Below are 17564 nucleotides of genomic sequence, written 5' to 3' on the forward strand. Positions count from 1 at the left end.
GGCTCTGGTATTTCGGGGTGGCACGTGATCGACTGATGGCCTGATTTCATGCTACGTGAGTTGTACATATTATTGATTCTAAGTTGAATTGATATGATTCGAAATTATTGAATTAATCATTGATCTCAAATGAGATCTCTCGCTCATCGGGGAATCACACAACACTTAAACAAAAGAAAAAAAAAAGCGAACGGCTAATGACAAAATATTGAATAGCATTCTTAAGATATGCATCACATTTAGGAAAGCTTGTGCACCGGGCACTCGCTCTTCCTCTCAAACCAGACCACAATGCAGTGCTTGTGGAACTTACACAGGCACTCGAGGCGGGCCAGGGTCTGCCCAACCTCGTAATCCTCCATGCAGATCGTGCACTCCGCTGCCTGCCCGTCCTCGCCGAGGCAGTCCTTCTCCGTAGCCACGAAGGGCAGCATGCGAGCTGAGGGCGGAGGAGGGGGCAACGGAGGACTCTGTTGCACGGACGATGGGTGGGGTGGGGTCGGTCTCAGATAGTTCTCAATGCAGTCCCGGGTGTGGGCTTGGCGGGCCTCGATGGGCTGCTCGGTGCTGAGGGGGGGAAATCTGCGCCGGCAGACAGGGCAGAAGTCGCCCTCTTCGAGGGGTTGGCGGCCATCCCGGCTGGACAGTGCACGACGTTGGCGGGTGCCGCTTGGTTGCGAGCTCAGATGATGCAGAAATTGTGGTCGATCATTTGCGCCCACAGTGCGTCGTTCCTGGCGCGCCTCAGGGTTCTGAGTCTCACCCTGCAGGTTGGTATTAGTCAATAGCCAGGATGCAGAAATTGTAGTAGAACTAACCGGCAAAACGTAAGGATTGACCATCGTAGATGAAAGTGAATGTGTAGATCGGTGGCCATGTGCCCGAACGGTGGTGTAATCGACAGGATTCGGGTTGGGGTCAGGCACACAAGGATTACAAAGTCGTACTTCTTCGCCTCCGCCGAGAGCAGGGTTCATAGTTGATAGTGGAACAGGATCGTCGCCTGTGAGGTCGACCACCTGTGGGGAGCGGGATGGAGTTGGGGATGAGCCAGTAGGGTTGTCAGCAGTGTCAGGCGGCCGGACAATGAACTGTCTGGGGATCGTGATGCGATGGGGGGAGCAGGCAGCACACACGACTCTACCACATTTGCGACAATGATGTTTGCGGTACCAGAAGCTAAACATTGTCCCACAGATCGGACATTCGGAGACATCTGAGTCGGCCTGCCATTTGGGAAGAGACATTTCCATAACCGGTGAGTGACGGTTGGTGTGTTGAGATGGAACGGTGCGGGGTGGACTGGTATAGGGCGTTGGATTCTCGCGTCGAGGACGACGCAACAATTGTTCACCAGGGAAAGTGCGAGTAGTTGTAGGAACAGGGGAATCTAAATCAATGGCGGTTGCAATTGAGGAGCCAGGTGTCGCCGAAATAGAAGTTCGTGTTCGAGAGGAGGGCAACACCATAGAAACAGATCTATGTGGCAGAACACTTCTGACAGCTCCGCCATTCTCTCGGGCCGGTCCAGCGGTACCCTCAGAACGTCCCCACTGCTGCGTCCTCGCATCCTCGCCAGTACTAGTCAACCGTCGTTTGCGATCTACTCCGGGGCGAAGAGGAAATTCTCTTTGTCTTGAATTTGCTCCATCTTGGGCTCTGTCATACCCGCGATAACTTCCAGGGCGATAACTTCCAGGCTGAGTTGCCCCATGGGTCTCTAGTCCTTCGACTGGTCTGATGTCTTCATCTTCCCGCACCAACCCCGGCGGTGGGCTTGACCCAGACGAACTAGATGATGCTGTGCTTGAAGCCATTATATAATGTATGGTTGGGCCGGTTCAATTTATCGAATTCCCCAGATATGTTCAACGCAGGCAACGAGATCGACCTCGGCCGTTAGAGCGACAGTTCTTCATGAACCAAGTGGCAATTTTAAGGTGGACGGCAATCAAACAGATTGGAGATGGCGACGTGGAAGATAAACAGTCCTTTCGTGCAATCTGGGGCTCAGCTTCAATGACGTGGACGCTTTTTGCCGAAGATTGCATCCAGGAGTGAGAGGATGATGCTGATCATGGAGCCAAGACTGGTCGGAGTTAGATGATAAATGAGGCTGAGTGTCTCGTGACTATGCTCTCAGATGTGAGCACAGCGATTTGGACGCCAGTTTCTGATGGAAACAATCCTCAGAAACCAGCGGAGGGACAAAATGATTTGATTGTATTCAGGAAAGAAGGAAACTAAACAAAGATGGATGATGCAAGTGTCCAGAGATACGGCGGTTATCGCGGGGGGGCGGTGAAAACGGTGGCGATTGGCAAATTCGGCCCGATCCCGGATACCCTAGGCGGTGCATCTATACCACCTGCTCCAGCTATCAAACTATCGAACTATCGAACTATGACTCTGGCCGGTATTTTTTTTCTTTTCCAAAATCATTAGGAAAATGAGGAGAAATCAATGGACTATCCTCGTTATCTCCAAGAAAATGATCAGCATACGTGACGGAGATTTTTCAATGCATAGCCGCGAGGATCCTTGCATGATATTGCTACTAGGCTGCAAGCCATGCTTGGCCCCAGTCTGATCTTAAACGCTGTCGGTGGTCTTGGAGGTCATTTCACAATAGCAAACAAAGCTAAGGCCATTGCGGACGTAATAGCATTGTGCACTGCACTGTAAATCTCAGTGCTAGAATGATATATAAATATATGGATGCGGGCTTTTTGATCATCAATTTTGCGGTCTTTTTTGAGCGGTTCCGATCCAATGTTGCCCTATGGGACACTGGAGTTGTAAACAGGAACAGCAGCTTCGTGGTCTGAATTAGGCTTTCTGTATAAGAAAATTGAAGCCAGAACCTTGGAATCAGCCAGTTCTTGTATAGGATAATACCTGTGAGTCATGCACTTGGAGAGACCTTCCACTACGTTCTACTAATAGAATACGAAGATCCCAACGACCAGATAGAGAAATATTTCCTGACTATTAGACCTAACCGACTATGTCCTAGATTAATACAAGAAGAAAAGAAGCCAAAAGGAAATCACCCAGAAACAGAACGGCCTAAACTAACTCAGCCAAAGATGTGACAGGAAAGACAAAAGAGAGGCTAATGCTACTAGTCCCCATTAAGTGTACTCGGGATCGAAGAGTGAACGCCATCGCAGCAATTTTAGGTAACAAACAGGGAAGTGCAAGGAGATTCGTGACATGGCGTTACTGAGCCAGGAATTTGAGTAGGTAAGTCACGGATCTTATATCCGTTGACAAGAGATAAGATGGAAGATATGGGAGATAGAAAGGGAAGGTGGATATAGTTTCAAAATACAGGCTTTTGCTTTTTGCGTCTAGTGGTCGCGTTCACCGTGCATGGCGGCTTCGTCGACCAGTTCTGCCGAACTGCCGGCAAACGAAGGCTCGTCTGGACTTGCTTCGTGGATGTTGTCGTGGGCTCTATGTTGGGGGACGTAGCCCATGCTTGATGGTCGTTCGGTTCGTTGGCCGTTCTGGTGGCTTGAGGCATTCGACCGGGATCTTGAGGTTGACGTTATTGAGAGACCGCGTTCGCGAGACGGCGAGCTGTTTCCACTCAGAGGGAAGCGTGCTGCGTTTTCAGGTTGCAGGTGGTGTTCTGAGTGGATGGAGTTTTGACCTGCACCAGTTTCATGTGATAGGGGTTCTCTCACAAGTGGTAGGCCGGCCCCTGGGTCGCTGTCTTGTTCCCCGGCTACTTGTGTGTGGCGAGAGCCTGTGCGACTGGGTAGCTCGATGCCACCGCCAACTGACGTGTTGATTAAGGGTAGGATGGGTGGATGGGTCTCGCTTGACCGCCCGGGTGTGTGGTCACCGTCTGGGTCGTCGTATGGAACATTGCCCGTGGATACATTACGAGAGTGGCTACCTGATGGCGCTTCTGGATCGTCTTGGTAATGTTCGTTATAGCTCCCTCGTGGGAACATGCCTGGGGGAGGTGCGCGAGCGCTTCGGACGACTTCGAATCCTTTAGCCTTATCCTTCGTTTTCCCTTGAAGCAAACCTCGGAACCACCCTGTTGCAGAGGATACTGGACCTGTGGGGTCTGCTGGGCCAGTCTTCAGCTTTCGGGTGCCGCTGTGGGACAGCGGTGGACCTCGGACTCCGTAGTAGAAATCGACCTCACGGACAGCGTAATCCTTTGGCTGGAGCGGCGCATCGAGTTCCATGTCATCCTTGGGAGCTGACAGATATGCTGGTACAGGGGTAGCCCGTCCAGACATTGGCCCTCCCTCTCCGTCCTCATCATATTTAACCGCCCGCCGGCTTGACTTCGACTTCAAGAAGCCTCTCGACGGACTCTTTCCCTTCTCAAAGGACACACTACCTTGAGGTGTTCTTCGACCAGGTCGGGGAGGTCGATAGTATGGATCACGAGGATGCATTCCGACCATCGGGCTGTTCGGTGCACTGGGGAAGCCAGCTCCTTGGTAAGCCGTTGATGTTGGCGTGGGGAACCCTCCGCTTGCAGCGCGACTATGGGTGCCACCCTGCGAGCTGGCATAGTCAAGGATGGCACTAGCCCGACCCTCACTAGCTGTTGCGCGGTTTAAAAGCAGAGCAGAGCTACCAGAGAAGCTGCGCGGCCGCGACCCATCAAACTGTGAAGACATGCGATCGTCGGTATGGCCGAGCATGGCAGCTTCGGAGCCCATGCTCTGGCGAGCAATACCACTTCGAGCAGTGCGCCTGGCTAGTTGGCGCATACCCAGCACCTTGTTCAAACCACCACGTGTAGCACCACCAGCACCGGCCAGGCGTGCTAGAACCTCGATCAATGTTTGCATTGCGTTGAGGAAGAACCCAAAGATCAGTACCATGGCGTGCAAGATAAGTATTAAGTACCCAATCCAGCCCCGGGCAGCGTCTGAGACTGTCAATGAGGGGACGAAGACCACGCTCAGAATGACAGTCAAGAAACGCACGACGGAGAAGAGACAGTGGTACAAATTCATATGGATAGGTCCCGGGAAAGGTCGGAAGGCTAGCAGGGTCAGGACAGAAACAACTTCACAAATGGCCAACAATACGACCTGAGCAATACCAGAGGGCTGCAAAGCACCGACCGCGACTCCACGGGCGATGTTAAGTATGATCGGCACGATGGCGAAGGCTGCAGCATCATCACAGTAAGTGTTGTATAGAGGGCCATAAACCAGGACGGTGGGCAAATCGTCGAAAAGGTGAGACTTCGGTCGGGTGGAAACGATCACTCGGATGACCCAAAGTGAAAAGCACACCAGTACCACGAGTACTACAGCCGCCAAAGCAACACAGTAGGCAGCCGATGAACCGGCGAGAACCAACTGGAAGAACGAAAGAGCGACTATGGGAAGAAGTAGAAAATTGAAAACTATGCGGATGAGATTGCCCAGAGTGAATGGCAAGTTTCTCGCCCGCAAGTCCTGATCGGTGTTGTTGGCCAGTTCACGGTGTAGCCATCGGAGCGCGAAAGCGATCTGGAAGATCACTGTCACGCAAGCCAGGATCACCAACGTCCATATCATCATACCGGGCCAGATATCCTGAGATGAAGCCATGCCAACGTACTGATTCAGTCTGTCCAGGCCATAGTCTCCCTTAACTGCATAAATGCCATCCACAACAGGGTCACGGCCAATGCCAGGATTTATGAAACTTTGGTTGAACATGAGAGCCGACCACGCACCCTGACTCACCGCGGGCTGGTAGAAACCTGGGTAGTCCAAAGAAAGTGCGCCTGTCAAAACCACGAACTGGAGATACTGAAGACAGTCTGAGAACCCAGGTGTCACCAGACGGAGAACGTCTTCGTCCCGACCGTAGTTGCTTGTCCATCGGAAAAGATCCGTTGTGCCCCATGGACTATACATAGCGGCTGTGATGGTGGCGATACCGACCAAGATTAGAATAACCAGAGGCACGTAGGCAATGGCATTTTTCAGAGACGCTCCAAAGTCGGGTGTGATTTTCACAGTGATACAGCTCAGATCCGTCGCGGAGGCATCTCCAGAGCGGACCAACAATTGCGGTATGATCGTTCCAAAGCGGTACGTGGAAAGCATATCATGCTGAACGGAGAACGCTAACAACGTGCTCAAATCACTCCTGTGTAGATGAAGGTTGGTTAGAAAAACCTCATCGTTGGCTCTAGGGAATAACTTACATGTTATACTTGAAAACCGGAGCCAATGGGAAGGTGCCTTGCGTGACCGAGTCGCGGAACCGGGAGGCATTGTTGAAGGGGGTGAAACTAAGCACATCGAACACAGTAAACAACGTACTGTATTTGTTGTTCGAAGTGCTTACGTCCTCGATCTTCCCATCAGTCCAATTATCGTTAGTCCAATCTGGAGAGTCCAGCGCCGGATAGTTCGCAGTTCGCGACACAGTGCCTGACACATTGCCGTAAACCGTCACGCTGAGCGGGTTAAGGGGATTGGTAAGGTTGAACTGGACGGAGACATTGGTGGGGACGAATTGCAGTTGTAAGGGGTCGGATTCGAGGATAGTTTTGGATAAACAGTTGTCAAAGTCCAGTAAAACGGCAGCGGTTGGCGACGCTAAGGTCACTAGACAGACCAAAACAATCCACCACGAGGAACTCCATCGGCGTTTCGAGGTGTCGCGCCATGATCGACCTTGGGTATTATGCAATCCGCTGCGTCGCGGCCTTGATGTTTTGTGGAATGGGGATCCGTCCAGCTCGATCTCCGCCGAGTCGTACATGTCCGCTTCGGGATCCGGGATGACCTCCTCGGGGAGGTCAACCCCCGTAAATGATCTAATCCACGTTGTGTTGAGAATATTTGCTGGGGTCTCGCGATCGGCACTCCTTTCCAGGGTCGGTAGCCACTCGAGTTTGATGGGAAACGCAGGGAAAGCTGGTTCGCGTGTGGGTGGTTCGCGAAGATGGGCCGGTGCCTGGAGGTACGTAGTGTGTAGTGAGTGTCTACCGCTAAAGTCGTCAAACGCGGCACATCCCGGGAGAAGATCCAAATAAAACCGAGTAACCAGTCTAGGAGTGGAAAAGAAAAGCGACTTTTTTTTTTCTTTCTCTAGTGGGTGTGTTGTGTTGTTACTGCGCCTTGTTTGGTCTGGCCCCGGTGGAGTTTGACGGCTGACTACTCGACTAGTCTAATAATAGGCCTGCAATGTTGTAGGTGGTTATATCTTTCGGCTTAGCTTCGTAATTGATTCTTTTATTATAATCACTTAGGAATTAATTTTTCTAGATTGTAAACAGCTCATAGTTATGTTATGAATTATATTCTAATATGTTCACTAGGCGTAGCTGAAACTACCAAAATAGTAACAGTTGCGCGCCTTGCATTTACAATTTCTTACCCCCGCGCGTAAGTACGTATGAACATAGGGCATACGTATGCAAGTACGTGCGAGGATATTCAATATCTTAATCAAATACGAAGATAAAGATACGCCTTTATATTTTTCCACGTGGTGGAAAAAGTGGAAAAAAAAATAATATCACCTCTGTCTCAGCTCGCCCTAAATAGTAGCTGACAGTGGATTGTCTCACCTGTTGATCGGCTTTCGAAGAAAAGACTTTCATAGTTGACGATCAGAGTAATTGGAGGCAATACATTGTGTCAACTATGCCTTGGGAGTGGTAACGCAAATTCGAACTGTATATCCATCATTTGGTCCTTGTATCCGGGCAGCGTGTTTGGAAGTGCCATGGTGGATGGGGCAGAACTAGTGATGTTTGAGACCAATTGAAGGACCTTTGTTGGGCAATAGTGTGCATGGAGATGTTAGCCACAATTGCAGGGTCCAATGCCCTGCGTTAATGGTTCAACTCCACCGGGCTGTCGGCATTTGGGGTTTTATGGTGAGACAAGCGCAATGGTATGGTCACCTGTAGATAGGACAGTCTTGTTTTTGTAGGCCAAAGATTTTCGACTGTCTTATCGTTTGTGAATTGCGATGAGACAAGCCATATGGACAATCGTGGATACCCATAGAAGTATATCGAACATTGAATGACTGATGTAGAGCAATAGCCGAATGTTTCACTCTTCGACCAATACCAGGACAAAGTGATTATTTGACTAATAATCCCTTTTACTACCAGACCTGCTTCATGTTCATCAAGTCTACCAATAGTACCTATCGCTACACCAATACCTAGGAGGCCGAAATCAAACCTGAATTACCAAAGACCACCTCCTCGTCCCTCTCTCGATCCGCCGAATACCCCCCATAATCCGAAGAACCCGTTATTACTTAGTCCCACACTGTATTATCATGCCAGAAGATTGAATCGGAAGTAAAGCTTTCTTCCTTTCTTCTCTCTCGTTCTTTATCAAGGTCGGCTTCGTCGGATTCGCCATCGTGAACAAATCTGCAAGACACCGAACCGATCAAGCCGAGCCTTTGACTTTGACAACAGCAAGTGTTTCATATTCGTGTATTCCCTAATAAAGGTATCAGTGCTTCATTTGCTAGAGAATATATCTGCTGTGTATGATCCCATCCTGAGGAACAAAGCTACAGAGATTTTGCCATGGGCATGGCGCCTACGATTTCCGCCTTCTACCCAGCATTAATCTCAGGATGGTAGGGTCTCTTCTTGTTGGGCCTTGACAAATTCTTACCGGTAGCTCCTAGAGACACAGACACAGCAGATCCAATTATTCAAACTGTGCTGTCGTGCAGTTGATACCTACCTAAGTACTGTTCACCTTTCACATAAATATCAAAAAAGGTCAGAACCCTACTCTTGAGATGTGCAAAATAGCTAACACTTCACTACTCAGTGCTCGACATCCTTCCAATAGATCCTTGCGCATAAACGAAACCTTTTCCCGCCCGATATCACAAACAAACTAGTCCACATCAAAACCAAATATCCGTGCTGGCGAAGTCCGCCCCGCAATATATATACCCGGTCAGAAGTCACATCGCCAGTACCAGGCTCTGTGGCCTTATCATCCGATGGATCGATGGGTAATCTGTATTAGAAGCCAGCTTGGGAAGATTACACAAGACTACACCAGCGCCAACGCCAGAACATATCTGGTCTGGCAATAATTCCCACTGACTTGCACACATTCACTGTGCAGCGGGCTGTGGTGGCTATCTTATATACTGTGCTGCAGAGGCTCATGTGGATATCATATGTTACGGTGATGGAGATAGATTAACTCGCTGGTTTGCACGCGGCTTTGCTGCCTTTACGCGTCTTTGCCGAGAGTGCTACAGGTCCGAGAGTGAGCGTCATGGTTACTAAACTCTGCTGAAATTTAGGCTAGTACGTGGGTGTTGTGGCTTCATATGGCCTTCTTTGTCTCCGCGGAAGCGAGATTTGGGTTGTTCTGTGCTGTCGGTATCATTGATCGGTAAGTTTATACTATAGATGGGTGTACAGCCTAGGTTGAGGCCATGATGATTTGGTGGGGGGTATTTATAGTCTGTCTTGTTGAAGAGCATGGTTTGCTCAGTGATGTCTATAATTACGCCCAGCTACCCTTTCCTCAATAATCCGACTGGCAGTATCAACTTCACCACTTTGCGCCCTTTTAGATGGATGGTTTGTCCAATAAATTACGTAGTGATTTGACGTCTTCGGTCAAGAAACTCAGATGATCATTCGAACGCCACGGTTGAACCGCCGCCCCTCATAACGGTAATAGCTGCCTACATTTGACTTGCCTTCCAAGGTTGGTGCTCTATTTTCTTTTCTTTCCTTCTCTCCTCTGCTCTTCTCTTCTCTTCCTCATCCAACATTCTGTCCCCATCGAGACAGCACCCGTGATCGCCTTTGCTTCTTTTGCCTCCTCAAGTATTCTTACCACACAACCTTTTTTTCCTATTTGAGCCGATCAGTTTGAAACCTCAGATATCAAGTGAAGCATAGCTAGGGGTAGATACCTTTCGCAACCAGGATGGTCATCACGCGAAACCCAATAGTACTTCCACTTGAGCTGTTGTGGATGATCTCTGAGCACTTACCACCAGTCGACCTTGCTTGCCTGGCATTGGGTAACCATAACCTGCTGTCTTCCCTTGCTGGGACTGCTTTTCAAAACTTCTCAACCGGACGCACCGGAAACCCCATCGATGACGCGCGTATCAAGCTGTTATCTCGGCTTTCTTACGATTTACCGCAGTACTATCTCTGCTTTATTTGCCTCCGACTTCATTTATGGAAAAGCACTGAGCTACCAGGCTACTCTTCTATCAATGTCAATCACTGCTCAAATACCTTAGACATGAAAGATCAGTGCCTCCAAAGACCTCTACCCCTCTGTCACTACCCATCATATACCTTTTATCCATTCCATTTCGTTCACATTCAGCTTGCTATGAGAAGCTTTTACTATGGACCGGGTTTTGGAATCCCTGTTGAGGCTTTACTGTATACAGAGATAGGAGCTAGTCGAATTGTATCTAAAGCCCCACCCTTGCTACAATCTTCCGTCAACAACATATCAGAAGAAGATCCCCAAAAGGATCGTATGATGACAATATTCTCTACCGAAGCTCGAATTTGCTCTGAGCCTCCCGGTCTATGCTTACAGACAAAAGAAATAGCGGTGGTGGCACGGCAGAACGTACCACGGATGTGGCCATGCCGCGAAAATGGACCTGTGATCGTCTGCAAACATCTCAGCACTCAATCCTCGGACTGGGTCGACATCTTTACCTCTTATATTGAGCGTTATTGCTCTAGCACAAGCCCAACAAAACCAGCCGACCAAGGGAGTTGTGAGAAATGCAATACCTCTTGGAAGTTAGAGATGCGAACCCTGGATGAAGATCATGCAAGTCTCACTCTTACCCGGTGGATGGATTTGGGGCCGGGGCTGGGCCCAGATGATGCTCAGTGGAGGTGTCGCTTTGATAATGAACTACTGATAAATTCGGCAAATCATGAAATTGTGGACTCCCGCCTGCGGTTTGAGAGGGACTCTATTCAGGCTGGCTCTTCAAATGCATTATCTGAAGATGCAACGTATTGCCGGAACGTTTCTTTGCTACAAGGGAGGACATATCAAAGGTTGATGACTCCAATGCACTCTGGATTCTACATATTGCACGGAGAAGCAAAGACAAGTTCTTCTTACTGTATCATTCTCTGAAGAAAGCACCATAGGGTGTCCAATAGGTAATATGATCACTATGGGTTCACCCATGTTCGTTTCTTCTCTGTTGATGAAAAAAGTTGAGAATGCATAGTGCAAACCAGAATGGTCTTGATATTTTTTTTTATATCTTTACTATGTACTAGAAGGTAGTGCTTAAAGGTGCTTACTTTTGTTAGGGATCTACACAGTGATAGGGGGTACTTTAGGTATGATAAGTTCACATAGTGATGATCATAAAAGCGGTCAGGGAAGCGGTCATAAGATATCCAAGGAATTAGGCATGATCAGAAATAAACGCTGAATATACAGGCAAGGGAGGAGGTTTCGCTCTACCAACACCTTAGTCATATGGCCTACAAGGTTGACAAGTCAGATTTCCTAAGCAAGATTTCCGATGAGGGCGAACAACGGCGGACGAGACCTCGACGAGGAAGACGAACGCGAACAAGAACTATCGGAAGGGACAGCTGAAGGCGAACAAGACCTCGAAGAGGCATTCGGAGACGAACAGGGACTGTCGGAGAGGCATTAGAGGGCAAACGACGACTATCATGAAGGCAGTCAAAGGCTAGCAAGGACTCGAAAGCTACTCCTTCTTCGGCCAAGAGGTGGCGGATGGAAAGAGCTATCAAAATCAATCGCAGCTCCTACAATATGTTTCAAAGTGAGGTGGTAAGGTAAATGGCAGGTATATTAGTTTGGCCGCCAATTCCGAGGAAGACTGAATCCATTGAACAAAGCAAGTGTTCAGAACGTTGGTGCTTATGGAAGAAATACGAAAATGCGCTGTTTATGCTGGAATGTAGGGCTAAGATTTGTAACCTTGGAAGTGGCTTCCCCAAGCCCTGAAACCCGCCGCTATGATATGTTTAAAGCTTAGTTCGTGTAAGTGGGGAATCGAGATGAAACCAACAATATATTGACTAGGGGACTTCTACACGTGAGTACGACTACTGTATATACGCAGCTCTGCACTTCCGGGCTGATCTACACAACCCCGACGGATGAACGGGTCTGACAGGGTTCTATGAATGACATGCGGGGTGGTCCGAGCTTGTGATCTCCAAATATTTTTTTCTTTCATTTCCTTCTTTTTTGTTTAAGTGAAACCTTGGAAGGACTTTTTTGCAGTAAGACATTGGATAAAGGTTTGTGGGGTCGGTGAAGAAAAGAGGCTCAGCGGATCTAAGACATGTAGCGGTGACAATTACAATATTGTAGGATATTGTAGAGAACGTTAGAGTCGCGTACGTGCATATGTCGTATAATAATATGAAGTTCGAGTCCGTACATATTCAAGGGGAGATTAGAGCAACAAATAAGATAAGTCAGGGAAAGCAGGGATCTGGTATGCCAGGTGCACATCCCGGAAGGACCAAAGGGGGAAGCCGATTAATCAAAAGAATTTTGGGGACGCAAAAAAGGGCATTGGATCAAGTGCCAAATTAAGCCACAGTTGGATAAAGTGTCTTAGCCACGAGGGTCTTTTCCAAGGTTAGGGCAATTTTAGTAGATTTAGTATAAAATTTCGGGCGCTAACAGGGTCCTAGATAAGGTTGCCAAGAGGTCAATTAAAATTGGTCGTATTGCATGATGTTGAGTATGAATGGTAAGGGAATAAGAACATTGAATATGTATAAAAATATTCACAATTCGAACACTTCACTACTAAGAGAAGTTGATATAAAAAGAAGTAAAGCCCGCGTGTCCAACGGCGACAAACCTCGTCAGCGGCGGGTCTATCAAATCTCGATTGGGATTAGCGTAAGTTTCATTCTGAGACGAGCGGGTTGTCTGTGCTGATTGGTCCGGGGTTGTTTTATATATCTGATACCCTACAGTAACTAACTAGTACTGTACGGAGTAGTATGCATATTAATACTCGGGGAATCTATATTGTATGATCTATAATCAATTAAATATTTAAATATTTATCACCTAAATCCTCATTCCTATTAATATCTTGAGTACCACGCTGTGCGACTTATAATAGGCGGAGGAAAGAATAATACTACTACTCCCCAGAGACTTACACTAGACAGTGCTCCACCACGGCAATCCTGGTACCTGCGGAGTATCCCCCTGATAGAAGGACATTCTTAATATTACTCTCACACACGTCTCAGGCTGCTGGTCCAGCTTCATTAACAATTTTCACTGTAAGTCAGAATCATTCTGGAGAATATTGTTTATACCTGTTTGTTGTTGTTTTTGCTTTTGACCTTTTACCAATACAGGCGACATTCGGACTAATTTCTTTAGTTTGCTTTTCGATCTTATAGAGCACGGGCGCTACTTGGTTGCACCCCTCCTTCCTTACGTTGGACACTTATCTCCCCCATTTGAACTCTTCAACTCTCCAAATACTCAACTCGCCCCAAGTCATCAACTCATCAACTCACCCCAACCCACCAACCCGAGTCCCTCCCTACTCCCGACGACTTCCCGCTATTCGAATACCGTCATCAGGCCCGAAGCCCCTGTCGATCCTTCAGAACCGTACAGGGGGAGGGGAATCCATACCTGGTATTCTTATTGCCTTATCTAGGTCGTGCGATGTGGACAGAGTCTACTCGCGATCTTGTTCGATATGCCCGCCGATGACCCGTTCTCGTTTCTGCCCGAGCAGCCCCAACCACAAGCCAAACCAAAGAAGCGCGATTGGCGAGAGAAGCTATTCTCCAAGGATAAAAGCAAAATTGCATCGCAGACAAATCAAGAGATCGCGGATTTCTTGGGCACGCGGGCTCCGGTATCAGCGCCAGCGCCAGCGCCCCCGCCTGTCGACCCGAGATATGTACCTCCACAGAACAGCCACATTCCTTCCCTAGGCCACTCCGCTTTCCCCCAGTCTAAACCGGCCCCATCAGTACCAGCGCCAGTGCCACATCGCGAAAACTATGCCGCCTTCGATTTCTCAGACCACCAGCCTTCTTCCGCTCCTGCCCCCGCTCCTCTCCCCCGTCACTGTTGAACCCCATAGTCGGAAAGGCAAAGGACTACGAGTGGGCTTCAGCAACCAGATACCAGATGTGATTGGAGAGGGCGGTGATGAGTCGGAACAACCAACAATTGAAATCTCATCGGCCCGCCAAAAATCGCTGAGCCAAACAGCTCAGTCCGGCAAAATCCCGACCTCATCACAAAACCCCTCGCGCTCTAATCTACCGAACCTACGAGTCGATACATCGCTGGGCGATGGCGAGTCACGATCTCAGCGAGCTGGCTCTTCGCCTCGGCGTGACGACTGGAAACCGTCGCTCATGCAAAACACGCGGGATGCGGATTTCCTCCAAACTCTACCTCTGCATAAGAGTGGCTCTAGGCTGTCTTTCCGTGGAGACACCGAAGAGTCCTTGTTTGCGCAACGCGTCCGTGATAAGATGCAGGCAGAGGAAGGTCGGGCATTCCACCATCGTTATGATGATGACACCCCGTCTCCCGGGGCGGAAGACGAGGAGCTGTCTACCCCCCGAGTCCGCCCAGCCCCGAAATGCCTTTGAAAGGCCACCACGATCCCCATGATCCTGATTTAGCTTACGAAACTGCTCCGACCACGGTTAAGCCTCAATCACCGTCGGTTTCCTTGTCAATGAGGTCGATTGTAGACTCGATCCGGAATCCCCCTAGTCCCGCAGTACACCGCGCACCCCCAACTGCGAACCTGAGTCCCATTGATCCCCGAATGCCCCCAAATCTCATCCCCGGTAGCCCTGGCAGGGCTTCACCCACTCATGCCAAACCTTCACCCCCGGGTCTGCCTGCTTCGAAACCCGTCACACCTCCCAGTCGCGAAGGCCGAGAGCCCGCCCGGAGCCCCCAACCGCCCAAATTTTCTATCCGCAACATTGCCAACCAAGTTAACGATACCTCATTTTCTGAGTTTAAGGAGTATAATCAGCGTTATGAGAGCCTGATCCAACTCGCCGCAGAGAGTGTCAAACCATTGATGGAAACATCCCTAGCAGAATGGATCCGCGCTGCAGTGTGGTGGTTCCTGCGAGGCAAGACTCGCTTAGAAGCCTACGCTCGTTCGCGTGCAACATTATCGCCCAGCTTCGCCAAGCAGGCCGTCATTGATCTTGGAAAGGCCTTGTGGATTAACGAAAATATTGTGCCTAGCCATCCTGAGCTGGCCCGCTACGGAGCCATGAGCGTTGACGCTCTCCACGCCGTTGCAAGCACCACAGGCGATAAGGAAACGGTTGATTTACTTAGTTTACATCAAACTACCCTCAACCATCTTCGCTCGCTTTCCATGTCCATCAAACGCAACAATATTATTACCTCGATTGTCTCAGATGAAGGTTCTCCTACTCAGCTGGACACTAGTATCTGGCTGCGCTATCCTTTCTATGCGCCCGACGTATCGGCCGTTTTGTCTGGCGCAGCAACGAGATCAATGTTGGTCGACAATGCGGGCAAAACACCAAGCCTGGTTCACATGATGCCTTTGGGCGACACCAGTCGCTACTTCAGCTATGGTAGCATGTTTGTGCAAGTCTGCGTGAGCTCCAGTGACGATGACGGACAACAGCAATATGCCATGCCCTGCGCATTGACGATCGTCCGTGAACGAGTGGATTGGTATGTCTTTGCGGCTATCACCAGCCAAAGTCAGCTAGTCAACATCTTGATTCAATCCGATCGCAAACAGGGTCCCACGTGGGAGGATGTGGACTGGCAAGTTCGGTCCCATTCTATGCGAGTCAAGCTTCCCAGGGGATTCGAGTTGGATGTCATGTTTAAAGAAGATGATTTCAAGACTCTTTGGAATATTGTCAAATATACCCAGAAGTCGGAGAACAGTCTTCATCCCGAGGCAGGTGAAAGCCTTGTCTTCGAGAACACAGTCAAGGTCTTCCAATACATGGATCCTAGTACACAAAAGGCATTCCCTCCCGACCCCGTGGAAAGATGTCGCGTGCGCTTATTCGAGCGCTCCGTTACCGTCACAGAAGGAACAGGGACCCGCAACGCCCACCGTGGATTCCGATTGGCAGTTCTTACCAATCCTAGAGTGAAGACTCTGAGTAGTATTCGCCATATTCTAGGCAACGGGTCGCCGGTTGTGTTTGGTCTTTTGCGAGGCGAGGACGGTGCCCCTGCTCTTCTTCTCAAAGTTACTGAGGACGGCCGTACAAGGTCAATGCTCATGACTTTCCATGAGATCGAAGAGCGCACGCAAATGCACTCCGTATTGCTTGGCATGGCTCCACGCAATGGCGAAATTAAGTCGCCCGAGTTTGCCCTTAAATCCTACTGTATTGAACAGCCTGAAGATCACTTCAGTGGCCGGCCGCCTGTCAAGCATCTAGAGTTCCCGGCTGGAAGTGTGTTTGTCATTGACCAAGAGCATGACTATGTTGATCATGGCTATGGTCCGACGATTCTTTCGGAGAATTTGAGGGCATTTGTCTCGACTGAGTGGGGCTCTGTTACCGATCGTATCAACTTGGGTGAGTTCTAGGTTTTCATTTGGGTTTTAATTGAATGCTAATTTTGTTTAGGGCCTGGTGAATTGAAAGTCGGCTTGGACGTTCACCGTTCAACTAGCATGAGCTTGTTCCGCGGCGCGCAGCAGGATTTGACTCTTTCACTTGCGGATAACCTCATTGCCCCCGAGCTCCCAGGAAAGTTGGCAGGCTTCCTTGAGAAGATCACAGCTAAGCCCATGGTTCGCCGACTGGAGTTCCCCACAATGCAGGGTGTGTCTGCTTTCTGATTCTGGGCGCATACATGACTAACTCTCTTGTAGATCTGCATGCATTCGAGGCTGCCGTCACAGGCTTCCAGGTGTTGTATGATGGGTAAGTGGAACCCAGCCTTGTGGTCAATTCCCTGCTGACAAACCTAGCGTGGCTACGTCTTTCACTATTTCCCGTCGACGCAGCATGGTTCCCATATATAAAAAATGGGAAGCATCCCAAGCTCGAGTGCAGATCGTGCGACAAGAAAAAGTCGTTCAATTGCTTGCTTTCTTCGGGGAATTCCAGCACGGTACCTGCATGAACTTTGTCCTCAAGGGCACTGATATTATGGAGTCATTTGGCCGGTCTGGCAAGTTTGGCATCCGTATGGTCGATGCCAAATTTGCTCTCCCAAAGAAGGATGACGACCCTGCCTCCAACTTTGTGTGCCTTGATATGCCGGAGTATCCAATTGAACACGATGATATTACCATCACGTTCGATTCTGAAGCTAGTAAGTTCTCCTGAATAGCGAATAAAGAGCTTTGACTAACCACAGCCAGCCCGTGCGATTTTCAAGGCAGCTCTGCCTGGATCAGTGCGAGAGCCATCTCGCATGGGCTCCATTCGCCGATAATCCCCGCGATATTTTCCCCACATCATGTGATCACTTACGTGAGCGCCGATTACGTGATTGCGTGTTTTCCCCTCCCCGAGGTCGGACGGTGTAATTATATTTGAGACT

The 17564-nt window shown here is 49.3% G+C and overlaps 4 protein-coding genes across 4 annotated transcripts; 2 read left to right on the forward strand and 2 right to left on the reverse strand.

The window, feature by feature from the left end:
- Positions 1–239: 239 nt before the first annotated feature.
- N7529_001913 (phosphatidylinositol-3-phosphate-binding ubiquitin-protein ligase) lies at positions 240–1817 on the reverse strand (the record flags this gene model as incomplete). Its single annotated transcript, XM_057237444.1, has 1 exon — positions 240–1817. The coding sequence occupies one exon, from the start codon at positions 1815–1817 to the stop codon at positions 240–242; it is 1578 nt and encodes a 525-aa protein (XP_057102131.1).
- Positions 1818–3353: 1536 nt separating this feature from the next.
- Positions 3354–7591, reverse strand: N7529_001914 (uncharacterized protein; the record flags this gene model as incomplete). The annotated part of the gene is made up of 3 exons (XM_057237445.1): positions 3354–6126; positions 6185–6942; positions 7559–7591. The coding sequence occupies 3 exons, from the start codon at positions 7589–7591 to the stop codon at positions 3354–3356; spliced, it is 3564 nt and encodes a 1187-aa protein (XP_057102132.1).
- Positions 7592–13719: 6128 nt separating this feature from the next.
- On the forward strand, positions 13720–14632 carry N7529_001915 (Cys/Met metabolism pyridoxal phosphate-dependent enzyme; the record flags this gene model as incomplete). The annotated part of the gene is made up of 2 exons (XM_057237446.1): positions 13720–14092; positions 14160–14632. The coding sequence occupies 2 exons, from the start codon at positions 13720–13722 to the stop codon at positions 14630–14632; spliced, it is 846 nt and encodes a 281-aa protein (XP_057102133.1).
- Positions 14633–14721: 89 nt separating this feature from the next.
- On the forward strand, positions 14722–17456 carry N7529_001916 (uncharacterized protein; the record flags this gene model as incomplete). Its single annotated transcript, XM_057237447.1, has 5 exons — positions 14722–16588; positions 16640–16837; positions 16888–16939; positions 16987–17333; positions 17383–17456. 5 exons carry the CDS (start codon positions 14722–14724, stop codon positions 17454–17456), a joined length of 2538 nt encoding a protein of 845 aa, XP_057102134.1.
- Between the last annotated feature and the right edge of the window lie 108 nt (positions 17457–17564).

This window comes from Penicillium soppii (assembly GCF_028829465.1).
Source record: "Penicillium soppii strain IBT 18220 chromosome Unknown utg000002l, whole genome shotgun sequence".
NCBI classification, from domain to species: domain Eukaryota; kingdom Fungi; phylum Ascomycota; class Eurotiomycetes; order Eurotiales; family Aspergillaceae; genus Penicillium; species Penicillium soppii.